Raw genomic sequence first — 20958 nt, forward strand, 5'->3', positions numbered from 1 at the left:
AAATGGAAAAGTTTGTTAAGATCCCACAAGTCAAAAGATTATAATCCACATTAATCTGCAATCTAACCTTTGCATAAGGTTAATGTGATGCCTTTATATTTTGTCAAGGGGCTGAGGGTTCAATAATTCAGAGGTTCCACAGCCAGGTCGAGCCTAAAGCCACTGTATCATCTTTACCTCGTATTTCATAGCTGCATCTACCTACATCGCTTTGCCCTTTAACTTCGTTGCAGTGAAAGGAGCTGCTGGGTTGTGTTTTATCTTATTACTTCAAATTTGGGCAGTTTCCTGTATCTGTAACATGGCTTCTCTATGTCCTGTTTAATAATTTGATGCACTATCCTTGTCTTGTTTTTTTTTTTTTTTTAACCAATTCTGATCCCAAGTGGTGGGAGACATCCCAAATGCGAGGAGAAATGATACAGAGGCTTCAGGAGATATATCTTTAGAGAAGAGATGAAGCACACAGAATAAGAATGAAATGGAAATATTATAAATTATCTGGTTAATTGATTGAATTAGGCAGATAAATGGGGTGTATCCTACAACAATGTAATTTTGTTTGATCCTTGCCAAATTCCTACTGTATTCTCCACAAAGTGAACAGTTGTTCTGAATGATCCGACGCAGGTTAGCATTAATTCTATTCCTCCTCTGCATTGTATGGCCAGAACTCTAATTCTTTAGATTGCTGGCTAATGTTCTAGTTTCGAGGAACAATCACCATACTCATGGGTTATGGCATATATTTATTTGGTATGTTTTTTTCTCTTTGGAAATATTCTATGAAAGTATCACTCAGCAAATTGGCCTGTTATTTTTATTTTTATTTTTTTGGCCTGTTATTTAAAGAAGGCAACTTTCTCCTTTGAAACATAAGACCTGTCAAACTGCAATGATTTGCAATTAAACGACATCAGCAAATCCTAAATATTTTTTTCATTCAGTGCAGAGCTTGCTATTTCAATAGATATTAATTAATTAAAAAATTTAAGATTAATTTTTCATAAATTAATTTTTAAAATTAATTTCATAACATTTAAAAATATAAACTAAAATAATGAATTTCATTCCATTTCCTTAAGATGTAACTTACTAGGCAACAGCATTTTATAATAAAATAATATTGACGTGCCTACATCGTTCTAGGTCATAAAAACATATAAAAGAAATAATGTCTTTTCTCCTAAAAAACTCAGGTTCAAAGTGAAAACAGATGAATAAACAAAAATAATTCTCTGGTATTTTTGTTTTCCAAGAGTCATCACTAATTAAAAAAAAAAATCAAGCAAATACAGAAATGGCAATGACCAAAAACATGTCCTTCCCTGAAAGTAATTAACATAAGTTTAGAAATGGATGCTTTAAGACATCATTCACAATATTCTATAATCCAGATAAAGGATGAAAAACCAAAATACCAATATTCTTTTTTTTTTTTTCCTGTTAATCGAAATGTTAGTTACTACAGCACAGCTATCATTTTGGGATAAAAATGGGAAAGAATGGGTTGGGGCCTAAGCTGTTGTCACACATTAATGACAAAGATGAACAGAGAAATGGGGAGACTCACAGAATACTGTTACCAGCTTAAACAAATACCAACAGATGCCTCCGCGGTGCCCCTCTGGATGCTGTGTGGCTGAGGCTCCCCATGACTGGAGGTGGCTTTCTCTTCCTTCTGCTTTAGAGCTTCAGGGCAGAGAGGGTAATGCTGGACCTATTCTAGAACTCCCTCAACAAAAGCCTCAAATAATCCATCTGTCCTTGGTGAAACGCCTCTTCTATCCAACTAAAATACTTCCTAGTCTCCTACAATGAAACATTTTCTAGATTCTAGATTTCCTAGATTTCTAACTTCCTACATTTTCATAAAACATATCACGTTTTGACCATCAAATACACTTCCATTGCTCAAGGGCAGTACGGACCTGTGGTCTATGGTGGGTTAACAGTTCTGTGACAAGCTCCTCATCGTCACTGGGCTGAGGTGTGTTGAAGGACAAATACCTGATTTTAACCTTTTTTTTTTTTTTTTTTTTTTTTGTTGGGTGAGCTTCTCTTGGTTCGCAAATCTGGATGACTCATTAAGCTGCTGTATTCCTAAAGCGTTCAGAATGGCATTTAAACTCAGAATAAAGCAACAGGGAGGAATGCTTATAATATTCACTGAAAGCTTACAGGAAGAAGAATACATGAACCCAATGGTCTTTTTAAATTTTGAAAAAATTGTCCTGAGTGAGATGATGTGCAAGGCAGTCTGTCGAGGGCCTACATAGGGAAATGGGGTTTGGTTCGATAACAGGAGGGAGGCTCTTCAGAGTCACATGCAGTTAGGGCTAGGGAGGGGTTTGAGGGTTGAAGCTCATATGGATTCTTTCCCCGGCCTCTCTAAGGCAGGACGTGGCCTCTTCTTCCTCAAAGCTCCTGTGGCTCGGTGTGGTAACATTACCATACACCTCCCCCTGTATCCTCCTCAGTTGCTTACGTCTTATTTGCTCCACAAGAACAGAAGCTCATTGAAAGAAAAAAAAATGTTTTATTTGTTTTTATTTATTTGTTTATTCATCTGTTTGTCTGACGGTGGATATTACCTAGCCCAGCACTTAGGCCCCTCGAGTGTGCATTATATGCCAGGTACTGAAGAAGGGAACGAGAGAACAGATCCAACGAAATGGCACATGCTCTCAAGGAACCTGGTGTGTAGAAATAGATTTGAAGACCGAGACAGAACAGGGCTTTTGGTGCTAAGCTTGATGAAAACACAAAGCAAGCACCCACACCTGTGGAGGGACAAGGGAAGGCTCTGCTACGTAGTAGACTGAACTTGCAACACGAAAGTTGTACAGATGGGTCAACATATGCACAAGCCCGGAGGGAAGAGATAGTATGGGGGTGTCCCGGTATCTACTGAGTCTGGAGTTGCTGAAGCATAAACTAGGAGGGTGTTGTTCAACAATCAGACCTTATATCATATTAAGAAATCCAGACCCGATTCTATAGCGTTTAGGAAGCCATAGAAGAATCATGACCTAAGGAGGGCAGGGCCAGATTTGCTTTTAGAAAGATCACTGTGTGCGGCAACAAAGAAAAATCCCCTGTGTGTGTGTTGGGGAGGGGGGCAGAGCACAGAGAGGGCAGGGAGGGAGCAAAACTAAATGCAGCAAGACCAGCTGGAGGCTGTTGTTACAGTCGTGGTCAATGATGGAATACATCTTCATTCTGCCAATAAAAATTGTCCCGCATTCAAATTATATACGGTGCCCACTCTAGGTGAGGATTTTCATGTAGATTTCTAAAATTTAATTCACATTTCAAGTCTATAAGATAGAGGCTATGCCTTTTTTTTTTTTTTTTTTTTTTACTAGACCCATTTTGGAAAAGAAGAAACTGAGGCTCAGAGAGGCTGATACTAGGCAAAGACAGACTTATTCTCGCAGAGATTAAATCACCTGCCTAAGGTCACGTGCACCTTAAGTGCTGGTTTGGGACTCAAACTCGGTCTTTTTTTTTTTTTTTATGATTTATTTACTTACTCATGAGAGACACAGAGAGAGGCAGAGACACAGGCAGAGGGAGAAGCAGGCTTACTGCAGACCTGTGGTCTATTGTGGACCTAATGTGGAGCCCAATGTGGGACTCCATCTCAGGACTCCGGGATCACGACCTGAGCCAAAGGCAAATGCTCAATCACTGAGTCACCAGGCGCCCCTCAAAATCAGTCCCACATCAGAGCTTTTTATACCACATCTGTGATAGCTGCTGAAATGCGAGGCATTGTGCTTTCCTGCAAAGGGGAAGAGACTAGGCATTAAGATGTCTAGAAGTCAAATGTTGGTTTTCTACCTCACTTACTCGTCACTTTGATGAAGTCACTTGATTTCTAGGGGCCCTACCTCCTTCTGCATTTATAAAACATTCACATACGTCCCCCAGAGTCTGATTCTATGATTCTGTGGATTTAATTACATCTATTCAGGATGGTGATCATTCCAGAGAGTTTGTTACGTTGGGATGAAGTAGAAGAAGTAGAAAAAGGGACAGAATTTACTCAAGAGTGGGGATGTTGGAGACGGTGGGGACAATTTATAAAGGGCCAAATTTAGAGAACAAATCTGGATGGTGAGAGAAACTTAAAAAATGCCCAATTTATGGACGACAATATCCAGAGTTCTTGAAATTAGGTTTCAGAAATCAGAAATCAGAAAACAAAATGAACAAAAAATGCATTTCAAATTCCAAGGTTGTGGACAGAGGTGAGTATCTGGTGACTATTACGACAATGAAGGCGGTGAGGAGCACACCTGTTAGGGGAGAAAGATACAGGGGTGGTTCTTCTTTGAGATTTCAGTGTCAAGTAATCACCTGACAAGTATATCCAAATGGCTTTCCTTCCATAGAATTTACTGGATAAGTCAAAATAAGTTACAAGGCCGTAAAGATTCGGAGGAGAAAATGTCTCGGAGTGGATCTTTGATGTGAAAATAAATTTCCTTAAGGAATAAACATACTGAGTATGAAGATCAGAGATTTCTGACCCTTAGGGAGATTTTTATTATCAAATAACACGCAATAAACAGCTTTCATTTCTACGCCTTGGGATCGAGTTACCCTGTCATGCTAACTGTGCACATTTTCTAAATGAAATATTCCATGAACAACATACCTCAGGGGAGACTTCTATAATTCCAAATTGGGATAAACTCTGATGTAAAACATTTATATTGAGTGAACGCAGCACTTCCTCCGATGGCAGGGCATCAGGAATTCCTGCTTTTCGGTTTATAGGAGACACAAATAGTTCAACACTGTTCTTCTTTTCCTAGTAAAAGCAGATTATTTGTGTATGTTAACAGACATTGTACACAGCTTCGGGAAGTGTTCTCACCTTTTCTCTAGAATCATTAAAGAAAATCAGAACCCCAGGGTCTCCAAAGACATCCTGGAGATCACATTTGTTAGTTACGTATCACACTTAATATCATCGGCCCAAAGCCTGGACTCTTCCAATGGCTTTCTTTCAAGATTTGTAACTTTGTATTTCACTGGATGCTGGCTTAATTTCCACTGCATACTGTAATTTTTGAAATACAGCATTCAGATGTGCCCAGAGTCGTCGTGTATATGGAAGCATTTTAAAAACCAAATAAATGAAATAAACCCTGATACCATAGTACCATTGTCAGACATCACTGCTCCATATATTTTTCTGACTCGTATTAATCTGAAGGCTGGACTAACTAAGGAAGCTGAGGCTAGATGAGCTTGGAAGTTGCTTCCCTGCTCCTGTCCTTTACCTCAAATGTATTATACCTTAAAAATCTACCCTCGGTAGAAACGCGTATACTGTGCAGTAATAATCATGGTACTTTCCTCTGAGTATTACCTGGTAGCATGACCTCATTAGCTGACATGGTAACGGAGGATTTCTCACCCTAGATGACTGATATGCCACATGCGCACACGAGAGACTGAACACTGCACAACAATAGCATTGTCACCTCTCCTTCACAACTTCTACAAAGCACTTGAAGAGGGCATCGCTGTTGGTCTTTTCTCTGTGGTTCATGCTAGCAAACGTTCTTTCAGTGCGATTTGTCATAAGCTCAGCTGGGTATGAAACGCAGTGTCCTGCTTGCTTTGGCTGCACAGACACTAACATGCAGGCCTCAGTGTACCTCTCACAATCTAGGGAAAAAAACCATCTCCGTGTCTGCAGAGGACATCGGATAATGACTTCATATAGCATAATGCTGATGTGACACCTGTCTATAATAACTTAAATAGTTTCTGACCTAATAACAACAATAGTAGGAACAGATCACTTGTCTGGTGCCTGACGCTCCCGCGTACCTTACATCTATAATCTGATTTAATGCTCAGAACGCCTCCAGGGTAGAGGTATTCCAGTTATGGGCGCTTTGCAGATAAAGAAACCTAAGTGGCCTGCTTGAGGTCACATGCTGGGGTCTGGCCAAGCTGTAGACAGAGGACAGTCCTGTCTACCTGCTGCCAAAGCACACATTCTTAATCACTGTGCTCGGCCACCTTAGGCATCACTGGAGCTCCATTTGTTATAATAAGTGATCTTAGAAACAGACTCATATAAAGGCCACTGACATTCTCTGAGGAGGAGCACATACCTCCCTGGGTGTGACAATCCTCTTGTCCCTGCAAAGAGCTATTATGCTCCTTAAATCTAAACATAAAAGTATATCTAAGCACAGGCACACACAGTTTAGGTGTAGATGTAAAACAGCTATAGCACCTACATCTTCTCACTTGAGCAAGCTAAGCCCTGGATACAAATCCTCAAATTAACTCTTTCAGGATACCGGGGCTAGTTGTATTTCCTCATCGGGGGTACTGTGTTATAAACTTCGGTGGTTTGCTTGTTTGTTTTTTAAAGTCTACTTAGTCCCAAGAAATAGTTGATTCACAGGATAGAAGTTATTAGGGGGCCCGAAACAACTCACCCCCGCACACATAAAAAAGGAAGTGAAACAAAAACTCTAAGCCAAAACCAAAAGCAAATTCTTCTCCTTAGCTGAAAATGCAGATACCAGTGAAAGAGAAAGATGAGCTCAAGCAGGAGCATAAGAATTTACAGCAAGGAGAACATACAGTAGGATGTACGAAGATGCCAAAGTCCCTCTTCACAGGAACCTTAGGTAATTAGCTTTTTTTACAAAGAGATCATATGATTTGAATTTGCCTTTCTCTGCCCTATGCTCACATCCACCTCCATGTGTAGATGGGAACTTATAGTTGGACGACATCAAGGTTCCCAAACACTGAGGGAATGGGGAAAGAAAGGACGTGGGTGATTGATAGCTAGGTCTGACATGGGCCCCCTACAAAGGACCTTCGGGTTTCCTCGTCCCCACCCCAGATACTCATCTAAGTGCTCTCCTGACTTTTCAGCGTTACCCATTCTTGCGTTCCATTTGGGGTGCTGTCCAGAGGACTGGTTCTTCTTTACTCTTTATTCTAAATCCTCTGTCTTGTGAATTCACTATCCTTTATCCTGATGCCTTGAGGGGTTTTAATAATTACTGTCTGGAGACAGTGTCTTAACTGGTGTAGAAGCTTTCACTCTTAGGGAGAATCTTTTGGGACTGGTGTTGGGTAGTAGGCAGCCTTGAACTAGGAGAGGGTCCACAAACTTTTTCTGCAAAAGGCCAGCCAGCACATATTTTAGCTTTCAGTTTAGCCAAAAACCTGTCACAACTACTCAACACTGCCATTGTAGCATGAAACCAGCCATAGTCAATATGGGAACAGATGGGTGTGGCTTGTTCCAATAAAACTTTCCTCGCCAAAGACAGGTGGTATGCCAGCTTTGGCTCATGGGCCATAGAGCGATAGCATGGGTGTTCTTTATTATCAAAGCCTTTAATGAAAATCAAAGTTGGAACTCTGGGAAAGCAAGATGTAGGCATCTTACAATGAGGCGGTTGATGTGTACTTGCTGCGGTAAGAGTCCTAAAGCTGCGGCCACTCCTTGGCGGAATATCCGAAGCAAGGTTATGTTCAGCCTGTTTACATCCATTTGCAGTGTCTGAAAAATATAGAAAAAAACAAGTCAAAATTACAGCAAATCTGTGGTTCAAGACATGCAGTTCCTGACTGATGACTGGCCGCAACAATTTCTGTGACTGATCAATTCACACTCGTGGTGCTTTATTGCATTTTTAGCGGAGATCAAATTACTGGGACATTTTAAGTGAAATTTTAAATGGTGTTAGTTAAAAAGATGGTGCAATTCGTCATAATAAATAATGCAAATGAATAATCAATTCATAAGGAATTTTACTGAAACATGTGCTGGTCTTCAGTGTGAGCCCAGACGACAGAATGGAATATATGGCCTCCTACATTTCAGTAATCCAGGCCTTGGGACATCTTTAATTTATGCTCACACACAGTCACGTGCTGGGTAAGTTCCATAATGCCAGGCTTGGCAGCTTCTCTAAATAGTGATCTGCTGCTAGTGCAAGGCAAAAGAAAAAGGCGCAATAATGCATTTTCAAACTCTGGCATGGAAGCCAATGGTATTGATAACTTGGTCTAAGGTAAGCAATTGTTATTCAATTGTTTGGGCAAATACTCTTAATTTTCAGGTTAACTTGGAAAAAAAGACAACTAAATATTTAAAAATGCCTAAAACACAAATCAATTTACAAAATTAATAATACAGCCTTTATTTAAGCCACAGGTACTATCACTACCGTTAAAATATGAACTAGTTAACTATGTATTTTCAAAAATGCATCCTGATCATTTGAGATAGATACTTTGCGAGATGGGGAAACCAAACCTTTATGCATATCTTGTAGTGAAATAATAGTTCATTAACTTGGCTGTGGTCAGTTATCAATAATTATATTCAATAGTTATTGAATACATCAATTATTTTGGTACATCAATATTGTATTGTATATTGATACATCAATAACTACATCAATAACTGTTGGATGGTTGCAATACCATCTATTCTATGAAGTGAAGGACACTTCTCTGTGCAGGCTTCCCTGATAAAGAGATTGGCTTACACGCATAATCTACTGTGGTCCAAAACCCTCAGAGGACCTTTTCACAGATTGTTGTAAAAGGAGAATGGAACCATTTTTGAGAATTTATCATTTTTTAAGAATATGATACAGCTTCTATACATAAAGTTAGTACAAAATAAGTGATTGGCAACTGGACCAAATGCCCAAATGCTATTGGAATGAGAGGGAGTTGGGGAGGTCAAAAGAAGTGAATGGTTCCTGGTCAAAATGGCAGACCCAGCTGGAGCTCCAGACTGCTTTTACACCTTGGGATCTTTTAATGCTTGCACCGGGTCAGGGGTCATAGAGGTTGGTCATGTTAGGAAGCTGGAATTGGACACCTTGCAAACAACTGAGATCCAGAAAAGGGCATAACCGTTTAAAAACTTTAGCTAACAGTCCCATGATATGGTACAACTTGCTTCTGGGAAGGGGAAAAGAATTATGTTGGGGGACGGTAGCAAAGCCATATCAAAACCATCAGAGATACTTTTTAAATTAATACAAACCATCAGATAGTACATAATTGTCTGCTATGTATTCTCTGTACTTTTCTATAGAGTTCTTTCGAATACAATTGAATACAGAAAGTAAGACTTGAGCTCAACCCTAAAGGATGAGATGAGTTGGATCTGGAAATGCAGAAAGGGAGCAAATATTATATTTTCAAGCCTGCTTTACGTTCTATGGAAGCATGCCTTAAGGAAAATCCAAGAGATATGAAAAAACTCAGTCCACCTGGAGGTTCTGAGAAGCAGAGGCTTCCTTCCTCTTGGCTCTGCAAGCCTGTGGAAACTGGCACCGATATGAGATATTGCACCGAGCAGTATCTTACTTCTTGCTCTTTGCAAGACCAAAGATGGGTTCCTCGGTTCCCGCAAATGCTGATTAGGAAACACTGACTTCTGGCTCACCCCCAGTGTTTGTCAGGCAGGCACTGCTCCTGATCCCCACGGGCAGCATTTGGAGCCGAGACTCTACGCTGGGAACTGAGAATCAAGGGGGTTGTACACACACTTGAGAACTCAATTCCCAGGGCCATGATTAGCTCAAAGCTTGTCACTGTGGAAACAGTATTAAAGTCTAAGTTCCTCAGATTAAAATGGCAAATGGATGTGAAATGGGAAGTCAAGATTAAAAATGACTCAGAGTGCCCACTTTCCAAGCAGGCAAAAGCTGTGCATTTAAAACAGAAATTAAGACTACCTAACTAAAGTAGAGAAGTGAGTTGAAGTAATTAGTTTAAAAATTGCAATCAACTGGCTCATGGCATCAAAACATTTGGATAATCTGCCTCAGTTCTCTGCTTGCCTGAGAAAAGCTGGCATGTATTTCTGACTATTCCCCATAAAGCTGTGATGCTAAAATGAAGTACAAACAAGTAAATACATGCTTGAGGGTCTTACATGTGCCAGACATTCTATATGAGTGCCACTAAAGAAAAACAAAGGACTCTAGACAAAATGAGAATTTTATTTCAGAGAAAATCAAAGTACATGAATTCCTGTAGCTAGACAACATACGTTCTCTCCTTCCTTCTGGGTAGATGCTACAGACACAAAGCTTCTTTTCATCTAATTATGTGAAATCATAACTACTATGATAGAATATAAATTTCCATGGCAATAACAGCAGTGTCACAACTTCAGAGTTACCACAAAATAACACAAGATATATTTGAGTCTGAATTCTAAACCCATTTAGGCATTTGTACTATTTAACATACAAATGATTTAAGCTTTTAATTTCAAGAGATTCAAGTGCTCTTTCCAAATGCAAATCATAAGCCATTTCACAGTCGTAAATAATGCAAATAGTTATTACCCAAAAGCAATTGAGTATTTTATTGATACTACAAATACATATACAGAAAAAATGGAACATATTTAAAAATTCAAAGATTTCAAACTCCTTCTGTATTTAAATTTATTGGGCCTCTGCCTTGATAAGAGATCCCTGAGTCAATTCTCTTTACCTGGGGACTAGGTTCTCCCCCCACTCCCTACCTGGCTCCTAGCAATTCCACAACCCCACAAAAAGGAGTACTGCTTTGTAATAAGACTTTCTTTTCTTGGTCACCAGATTGTCCACTAAAGTAACTGATGCCTATGAACCTTAGACATAAATTGATGCAGTAGAATGGATTAAACCAAGGCACCAGCATTATGTTTAAATTATAAGCATGTGTTTGGCTTTTAGTAATTTATTTTTAAGGAACAGTTGAATTATTTTTGCCCGGGAGAGGGGGCAGGTTTCTAAATAGACCCTACTTGATGTAATGCAACCTGATCTGCCATCTGATCAACCCCAGGAAGAGCCAGGACCACACCCAGTGGCCCCAGGAGGATGGGGAAGGCCAGCCAAATGGCCATCTTTCTTCCTAAAGAGATGCCCCCCGAAGCCCCTCAAAGATGTCCAGTGTCAGTTCCCAACAGCCACAAAGGAATACAGCTTCCTCAGGACCACGCCTCAGGAGGAATTCGCCTCATCTCTAACTTTGTGTGCTCATTGCTACCTGGGATTTCCAACTCCACATTATTGGCAAGGAGCCTCCCCATTTTGGCTAGAAGTTAGACTGTCAAGTGAATTCCAGGAATAAAAGCAAAAATATCTGTTTATGTCTTTGAACTAAGTGGAAAACCCTGACCTATCAGGCGCATTTTATGCAATTACCCAGTCCCTTCTGACAACTCTTGTTGTCCTCTGCTATTACTTAGATGGTATCTTATTTTTATTTCCATATTTCACGTTTCCGCCCTTCTCAGAATTTTACACCTGCTTCCCTCTACCCGAATGTTCCACTTCCACTTCACACTCAATATCACCCAAACCAAACTTGCCGTTTTCCCTCTCCCCAGCTGTGACCACATTTACTTCTATTTCTATATTCCATATAGAAAGTCATTTTGGCTTGGCTCTTTTTCCTCATCCTTCACCCCACCATCATGACATCCAATTAATTCTCAAGTTCCGTATATTCTACTTCTAAATATCTCTTGAATGATGAGTCCATCTTCGTCTATATTTCTCCCATCTTGGTTCAGAGCACCATCATGGCCATCCAGACTGAATAGAATCTTCATGGGCTGCCAATCTTCCATGGTTTCTAATTCATTCCCTAGATGGGCATCATAGTGATCTGTGCCAAATGCTAGCCTAATCTAGTCATTATTTACCTTAAAAATTTTTGAGAAAATCTCATTGTCTAATGAGAAGTCCTACTCATTGGTTCACTGTAATTTCCCCATCCTCCCAGTCTTTCCCCCCAGGCCTTCCCATCATGCACATTATACTTCAGCTGTATTAAACATGCCATACCATTTTTGCATTGTGTCTGTGTATATCTGAACCCCTGGTTAGGCTTTCCTCCTTCTGCTTGGAGCTTCAGCTCAAAGACCACTCTGTCAGCCTTCCGTAACCTCTCCTTGTCCCTTTCTTTGCCTGCATCGTTCAGTTCTCTAATAGTATTCTATGTTGGACTTTAGTTATAGTTTGTTTAAATTATTATAATAAAAACTTCATATTTACTACAAAAAAACAAGGTACAGAAAGATATATAGTAAAAAGTGATAATATACTTGTCATTTCATTTCAATCTCCAGAAATAACACTATTTCTTGTGTATCCTTCAAATATTTTCTGTACATATTCTATACAAAAATAACATGTATATATTATATAACAGGTATGTTACTATTAAGTATAAATAGGATTAAGCAACATATAGCATTCCACAATTTGCTTTTTTTCACTTATTAAACTATCAGGGATATGTTTTTGTATTTATAATACATCTCGACATCAAATATCATGTATAGATTCTTATCTACTAATTTCTTATTTTAATAGGTTAGTTTATCCCATTTGCTTTATTTTAACAGACGTAGATGTGTCTTATTATTTTATTTTGTGTTATCTTTTTAAAGTTTGTTTTTATTCTTTCTTAATTTTCTATTTTTTGCAGAATGATCTGGGTTTTGTTGTTGTTGTTGTTGTTCTACATCTTTTTCTTCTAGTGCCTATATTTGTAGTATTAAATATTATGTGATAATATATTTAAATTCCTGTTTCTTGATTTATAAACTTTAGAAAGCATTTATTAACTCCCTGCTATGAAAAATAAAATGTACATCTCTTCCCACCAATTCTCATGATCACCTCCCAGTGTTTATAATTACATTAGTGCTTATTTTTTAAAAATCTAAAGTAGGCTTCACGCCCAGCCTAGAGCCAACACGGGGCCTGAACTCAAGACCTGAGCTAAGATAGAGAGTCAGATGCTTAAGAGATGGAGCCACCCAGGCACCTCAATAATTCTATTATTATTTTTTTTATTGTTAGGTTTTATGTATTTACATTAAGTTCTGTGTAATAGAGACTACTCAACCAGCCTATTGCCTCCTCTTGGAAACTCAGCCCATTTATATCAAGGTCAAACCATGTGACAGTTTTCACCAATTAATATAAATGAAAGTAAAATGACATTTTCAGACTGAGGCAGTTGAGAATGAGGGGTGTCTTCTCTTTCTTTTCGCTTGTCTACAAGCTGGTTCCAGGATGACCCTGAGCTTCTGAAAATGATGGAACCACACAAAAGGAGATACTTGGAACCCCAAAACACTGCATGATGCAGAGGCCCTGCCTAACACCTAACATTAAACGGTGACCTGAGTTAAACATTAATTTTCTTGTATTAAGTCCCTCAGATATTGGCTTGTGTTAGCAGTACTTGCACTGATGAAAATACTCTGTAATTACAATTTTTAAAGTTCTGTAGTGTTAAATATTCAAATGGATTCAATGCTTAGGATCAGCCTCTTCCTGAGTTCTTTAGTTTGATGGATACTTTATTTAGTGGGATTTCATCATCCCACTAAAATAGCTTCTTTCAAGCAGAGATCATGAGTGCTATATTTCCTGAGGCCTTACTTGTATGTTTGAGAATATATATGGTGCTTGTAACAATAAATGACAACTTGGTTGGATGTTATATTCTTGATTCAGTCTTTATTTTTATTTTTTGCCTTTGAACTCTGCTGCTATTATTCCAATGCCTTCAGTCATTGGAAGCTGTTATGAAAAATACCCTGGCTTGAGACTAGCCTGTTGTAAAGAACTTGCTGTTTATGCCTCAAATTTCACAGGAGTCTTTATCTTTAAAGTTAAGAAACTTCATCAGGACATTTTCTTGGGTTCATAGTTCCTTCAGCAAGCTATGCCCTTGAAGTCTACAGTTTCCAAATTCCCTATTTTAGAAATACTCTCTCCTGTTGTATATTTGAATGATTTTTCTTCTACCTGATTTTTTGGTTCATCTTTAAGGACAACAATTGTCCAATTATATGGTCTTTGTCTTTCTCTCTAACCACTTTGTTTTGTGTACTGATTTTCTCTGACCACTTGTATGTCTTTATTCAATTGAAACTTTCTCCAGACCGTGTTTTTTAGCAGAATCTGTTCTACTTCTTTTGTTTGTAATGTGGTTTTGATTTCCGTAATGTGTGTTTTATTGTTGTCTTCTTGTACCTTCTAAGTCCTGCCAGCTCATTCATTGTGATGCCCTAGACAAGACAGGTTCTCTTGTCACTGTTTCAGACAAGAAGTGACACAAAACTTTTCTCAGTCTTTTGTATCCAATTTTAAATCTATTTTTTCCAAAGAGTTCAGCTTCTCTTTCTCTCTTAAAATACTCCCAACTTTCTAACACATTTAGAGTTAAATTCAATTAGGGCCTCCAAGGCCCTACTTTATCTGTCTCCCATTCTGTCTGAGCCTCATCTTGTATCCCTCCCTCATGCCACTCCACCCTTTCTCCAGTTCCTCAAACAAGCTGCACTCTTTTTTTGCCTCATGGCATTGGCACCTGCCTGCCCCGGGAGAGTCATTTGACACCTGTATGGTGGCTCCTTCCGGTTTTGCAGGTTCCTCAGAGGCCTTCCCAGCCTGGGCACTCCCTATGACATCACTGTTTATTTCCTGCTTATCACTATCGGACAGTTTCTTGTTTCTTTTATTTCTTCCCTTGCTAATATGTGAGCTCCTCTGGTGTGGGATCTTGTCAGTTCAGTCCTCTGCTATATCCCCAGGACCGGAACAGTGCCTGGCACATAGTAGGTACTTAGAAAATCTTGTCGAATGAAGGAACGTGAATTGTCGTAATCAACATTGTGTAGTTACTAATTGGAAGAATCTGGGTGCCATGGCAGGCATAGAAAGGGTTACAAAACCAGGGTATTACTCTTGAAAACTTAATATTTGGTTAAGCAGAAATGATGAATCATTCAAAAACACAAAGAAATCTATTTAACAGAATTTATATTTAATTTGTAATTAATTTGTCTCTGATAGCTTGACAGCTCTACCACTCAGGAGGGAGAAAACGAGTTTATTTCATCTATTTTTTTTTTAAGATCATTTAGTAATTTATGGAAGGAGAAGGAATAGCAGAGGGAGAGGGACAAGCAGACTCTGTGATGAGTACAGAGCCCAACGTGGGGCTTAATCTCAGGACCCTGAGATCATGACCTGAGCCAAAACCAAGTCAGATACTTAACCAACTGAGCTACACAGGTGCCCCTCACCTTCTCAACTTTCTTTTTCTTTTTCTTTTTAATTAAAAAAAATTTTTTTTTCATTCTCAACTTTCTGAAGCTTGCTTCCAATAGGCAAAATCAATATAATTTTTCTGAGTTGTGTGCTATGTTGGTTGTCAATGGAATTCAAACTAGAACAGTGTTGGTGACTATTTCTCGTGACTAATTTGAGATTTTAAAGTTTATCTTTCTAATGGCAAAAATCAAATATACTCATGATAGAAGGTTTAGAAAATAAAAAGACTTAGAAAAAGAAGTAAATATTCTTCACAACAGTTTATCCCATTACCTGAATTAAAAATTGTGGTGTTTTTAGTGTTAGCTTTTTTCTGACACATAGGCAATGTAATATAATATCCGTATGTATATATTAGATATACCCATATGTATCCTACAAATTTTTATCCATTTTAATGTGATGCTGTCACTATTACATTTCTATGGCTTTCTTCTTTCCATGATGTTAGGAGGAAACACTTATTTCCCAACCCTGATGTTTTCTTCTGTGTGGTGGCAGCTCAAATATGGTAATATCCCTGAATTCCTCCCCTCCACAGTCTTTCCAGGGAAGGGGAAGGGGCTTGTGTAATTGGTGCATTTGGAATGAGATACTGGGGCACATGGGCTCTGCACTTTCCTTTTGGGATCTGCTTGTCTGTAAAGAGCATATCATCTAGTCTTCTCTCTGCAAGTGGTAAAGGCCCTGTCCCTTTAGGGGAGGCCACCACACTTGGCAGGTATTCCTGTGGCTAGTGGGTAACTTTGCCTAAGAGGCAGAGGCAGTTATAGAAATATATTGTTATCATGCTCCTAAGTCTTATCTCCAGCAGCTCTATCAACAATGAAGCTACATTTTTATCTCCACAGGCTGCTTCCTCTATCTTCCTCAGGCAGGAAGGAAAGGATGCTATTTCTTGGCATCCTCGAGCACCAATACATGACACTACAAAGTCAGACATTACATACCCCACCCTACTGCATACCCAGCAAAAGGCAGAAAGGGTCTAAAACTTTTCTTGTTGGTTGGTCTTGATTTCAGCATGGATAGCTACAGAGAGAGAAGGGTCAGAGGAAAATCAGGAATATGGTGTTATGGAAGTCAGGGGGAGAGTTTCCAAAAGTGGTTTTTGTCAACACTGCCATATACTGCTGGAGATTAAGAAAAATGTGGACTAATGAAAGGCTGTTGGATTTGTTGATGAGGAATATCTGGTGGGCTTCAAGCAGTGGTTCTCAAAATGTGGTTCATGGTGCATTAGGAGGCCGAATGAGCCTTTGTTGGAACTCATTTAAAAATGCAGGGCCAGGGTGGCTGAGTCAGTTAAGCATTTGCCTTCAGCTCAGGGCACGATCCCGGGTCCTAGGATTGAGCCCCACAATGGGCTCCCCACTCGGCGGGGTGGGGGAGTCTGTTTCTCCCTCTGACCCTCCTCCTACTTGTGTTCTCTTTCTTCTTCTCTCAAATAAGTAAGTAAAATCTTTTTTAAAAAAAGGTACAGGGCCACTGTGTAGAAATACGGGGGTATGCTGTATGATTCCACAGAATCCCAAAGGATCATTTAACGAGTTTTTAAGGGTTAGTAAAAGTTGATGCTCATAAACTAAAATCAGCATGTTATTAGTGTATATTGAGAATTTAGAGGGTTAAAGGGTGACTATATAATGAAGCAAAAGAACACCAGGACCGTTTTTTGTTGAGAACAAAAGGAGAAAGATGGAATGGTATATACGTTGAATATTTTTTTTCTCCAGATGGTAAGAACTTTGACCTTTATACTACAATAGTGACTTAATCTTGCTTCCTGAGATCCTACGCTGTAACAAGCCAGCCCTTTTACACATGAAATGGCAATACTAGAGTTTCGGTGAGAGTAATATTTTGAGACATTCTGCAAACAACTGCAATGGCAGCTTTGCTCACATCCTTGCTCTGCTGAAGTTGCAGGCAGCCACATCAATTGATAAGCTAATCAATGTAAAGATTCATGAAGGAGCTAAATGAGTATTGGTAGAGTGAGAAAAGGGAAAGAGAAATACTTAGGAGCCTCTTGAATTATGAGCTCCCACATTGAAAAGTTTTGGCCTACTGTGTTTTCGAATTATTAGGAAGACTGAACACGACTTAAAATAATTGTGTTTGTGTGTTTGGACATTGCAGGTAGGTGAGTAAACGCCAAATAAGAAAACTCCGCCATATTAAAATATAATAGCTAAGAATATGGGTTAGGGAATAAGACAGACTTAGATTTAATCCTGGTCCTTGACCAAATGATTACTTCTCTCTGAGCCTCAGTTTCTTCATCTGCCAAATGGGGGTGATAACTGCATCCCTTCACAGGGCTTCTGAGGATCATATTAGTTATTAGACAAACAAACAAGCAAACAGCTATGACTGACAGATACAAGGTCCTCCATAAATTTAGTTTAAAGATACGGATTTACTGTATATCAGTGTGAAGCCCCATTAATTGAACTGCTTCTCTGGATATTCAGGACAAGGGGAAATTGAGTAGCAACCTTGTTGATTAAATGAAGGTTCTTTATTTATTTCCTGGAACAGTAATAATGTCAACACGGTAAAAAGTGGCCTGATTGGATTTCCAGTGTTTACCTTTACTGATTGTTTCAGCTATTATGGAGCTTTGGCCGAAGTAAATCAGGAAATCTGGGTCAGAGGAAAAAGCAATGGTCAAAGAGTTGGCTTTTCTAAAGTCATGTTGTTTTTGGAGAGACTAGGTATTTGAGATTTAATGTTACAATGGCACATTTTAGGACGGATTCTTTGATTTCAGAATGTCTGCTTCCAGTCTCTGCCTCACTCACCCTTGCAAACTGTGGCTATATGAGCAGTCAACCCAAATCCCAAATCATACAGAAGGCTCTTTATAGAAATTGAATTAGATTAAATTATATCTTTATAGATACAGAATTTATATTCATCATTTTATTTTTTCTCTTTACTACAAATTAAATACTAATATTGAAACAGTCAAATTAAGTGATTTAGATTAGAAGCCTTTATCCTGTTCATTTAAAAAGCTTTTTATAACCTAGTTTTTTCATTTCATTAATCTCTCTCTTCTATTTTAATATTCCCTCTTAATTAGTGTTCCCTTTCATAACCCTAATAACATTCTTGTTAAAAAAAAAAAAGAAAGCTCTCTGATGCTTTGGAAGACTCCTAAAATTTAGCAATTAGGTAGAGAACTTTTATAAACTGTTCTCAAAACTTTAAATTCTCTAATTTGGAGTAAACCCTCATCTTTATAATAAGTTTGTTTTTTTTTGTTTTTGTTTTTTTTTTGTTTTAAATCATGAGCTGATGAAAGTCTTAGCTTTTCCACGTAGAAATTCACTGGAGGAGCTAAGGCTTCCATATATTATACAGTAATGCTTTACTTTTATGATATTATCATTCCTAAACCTTGTGAAATTGTGTCTATTGATACTTACAAAAATATTTTTATAAAAGCCACAAACATCTATGGAAGAAATAGAAGAAAACCGAGCTTAAAAACAAAAACAAAAACTGAGGTTTAATACAAAGTTCTTTAGAGACAGGAGAAAAATCACAATGTAACCACAAACAGATATTATCCTGAGAACAGTAAAACAAACATAATAGCCAGTTACTTGTTTTTGACGGAGTCTTCAAGTCATTATGATATGTCCAAGTCAACAGAAATTTCCACTTTCCTCTCCCCTGATTATGTTTTCCCTCTGGCACTGGGTGGTGCTTCTCCCTTCGTCCTATTCCTGTGTTCCCTTTCAGTCCCCCTCCACGTAAGGCTAATACCTCCCCTCCCTTCCTTCACCATCCTCACGCTGGATGCAGAACACAGCAGCCAAAAGCTTGGGTCGAAAACGGCTGGAATTGGGGCCAGCCAGAAACCCAGTATGGACAAAAGCCCACACCCCCAGCCCTAGTGTTGCCTGGAAAATGAGGTCAGCCAAATTCAGGTTTCTACATCTGGCTCTGCCAAGAGGACAGTGCTGTCAGCTTTTTCGAAAGGACAGAGAAGACATGGGACCACTGTCTCCAGGAAGAGCCAAGACCAAGCTCACTGCTAAGTGGCAGTTAAGGATGCTTGGAAATCGATGTCCACGAGCAAAACAACAATCCTTCAACTCCCCAAGCTGTGTGTTTGCTAGTCAGAAACTGATGACTGTCCCCAAATATGTAAATGCTACTTTTAAAAAAAGGAAAAAATGAGCCATCCTTATGGGCCTTGGGGTGCTCTCCTCCCAAGGTGGGTAAAATAGGGAGCGGGCTCCCTCTGATATATAGATGCTTCTATTCAATCCACAGGAATGTGTTCTTCCAGGACTCTGAGGTTTTCCCATGCAGCCCTTGAGCTGTGAGGGGGCAGGAAGGCCACCCTAACATCCATGAAAAGGGGTGTAAATGTTCTTTTATTTCCATTCCCTCCACGAAGTAGTTTATGTTTCCCTGCAATGACTACACTAGGATTCTGTTCTTTTGGTGAACTACACAATTCTCCAAGAAACATGGTAAAACGAAATGAGGTTTATTGGCATGTGTTGTTGAGATGCAAATAAGAACTCTCTGATTTAGTGTCCTTTCAACTTTTATTCTCAGTAATCTTGATATTTCTGTCACAGTGGGAATTAACAATTTTCTGCATAACTAAAAACGAATAAAGACAGAACATGGGATACATTTTAGTCAATGTTCTTGTGTGGTTTTTTTTTTTTCATCTGCAGGAAGAGATGGCAAAATGATAATCAGCGTATAATTTTCCACAGTGTATTATTTTCGTTTTTAAGCACCCCAAGAACCATCTCATTTCCAGAAAAGCGAGGCTCTGAGTGATTTTGTCTGTAGCATAACTCTGATGCACAGCATGACCCAGCCAATTTCATCTGTCACCTCCTCCCAATATTCCCTGTAATACTCCTGGTTTTTTGTTTTGTTTTGTTTTTTCTTTTGGCATGATTGGGGCCATGGTATTTATTAGGATTGCTATATCTGGTCTAATTATTAAATTGTTAAGTAGAAGTGCATGGATTGATGAGAAAGACAAAGGAGACTATATATAACTTATTTCTCCTGTTACAGCTAAATATAGGAATGGCTAATTTCATACAACACAACCCAGCATCAATTATCAGCAGAGTAATTCGCACTAGCAATTTAAAAAATAAATGTAAGATTGTGGAAGCTTTGAGGAAGATATTTTGGTATATAAAACTAAGAAGCCACATCTTCTTTAAGGCTTTAAATTCTATTAAATGACAGATTCAAACACATTAGTCCTCCTCACATTAAAAAGCACCTACGCACTAAACATTAAAAGAAAATCACTAACAACTTTTGTTTCTCTTTAGTCTAAAATCTTGCTTCTAAACCCTAAACCCTGCTTTGAAATTGTCAAGTCATCATTTGGCATTATTATCTGCTCATATTTCACATAGGAGACATGCTACAAAAAAAAATCTGACAACTCTGTATTTCATGGTAAATAGAGTTTGACTTCTTGAATCAAATGATATATTTGGGCCATCTTGATGACTGTTTTCTGCAATATTAAATCAGACAGGAAGTTAGAACAATTTTATTATTAAGATGAATTGAAACACCAGATGCACTATTTGTTATTCATCATCACAGACTGCAGATAAAATCAGAATTATCCATGACTTTGTACCAACACCAGAACCAGTATCTTATTTTTAAACACTCAAACTAAATTCTAAAGGCAATGCTTATTTTTTCAAACAACCATAAACGAACTAAATATTTTGTGAGGTCTTTCACCTGAAGACAGCACTGTGTAGATAGACTAATA

The 20958-nt window shown here is 38.6% G+C and overlaps 1 protein-coding gene across 3 annotated transcripts in view; it reads right to left on the reverse strand.

Annotated features, from left to right (window-relative positions):
* Nucleotides 1-20958, reverse strand: part of PTPRR (protein tyrosine phosphatase receptor type R) — a 232592-nt gene that overhangs the window by 98617 nt on the left and 113017 nt on the right. For all 3 annotated transcript variants that reach the window (XM_077913837.1, XM_077913838.1, XM_077913839.1), the window contains 2 exons: nucleotides 7448-7561; nucleotides 4667-4822 (listed from right to left, as the gene is read on the reverse strand). In XM_077913837.1, coding sequence (XP_077769963.1) covers nucleotides 4667-4822; nucleotides 7448-7561 — 270 coding nt within the window. The remainder of the gene's footprint in view (nucleotides 1-4666; nucleotides 4823-7447; nucleotides 7562-20958) is intronic.

Source organism: Canis aureus, chromosome 11 (genome assembly GCF_053574225.1).
Source record: "Canis aureus isolate CA01 chromosome 11, VMU_Caureus_v.1.0, whole genome shotgun sequence".
NCBI classification, from domain to species: domain Eukaryota; kingdom Metazoa; phylum Chordata; class Mammalia; order Carnivora; family Canidae; genus Canis; species Canis aureus.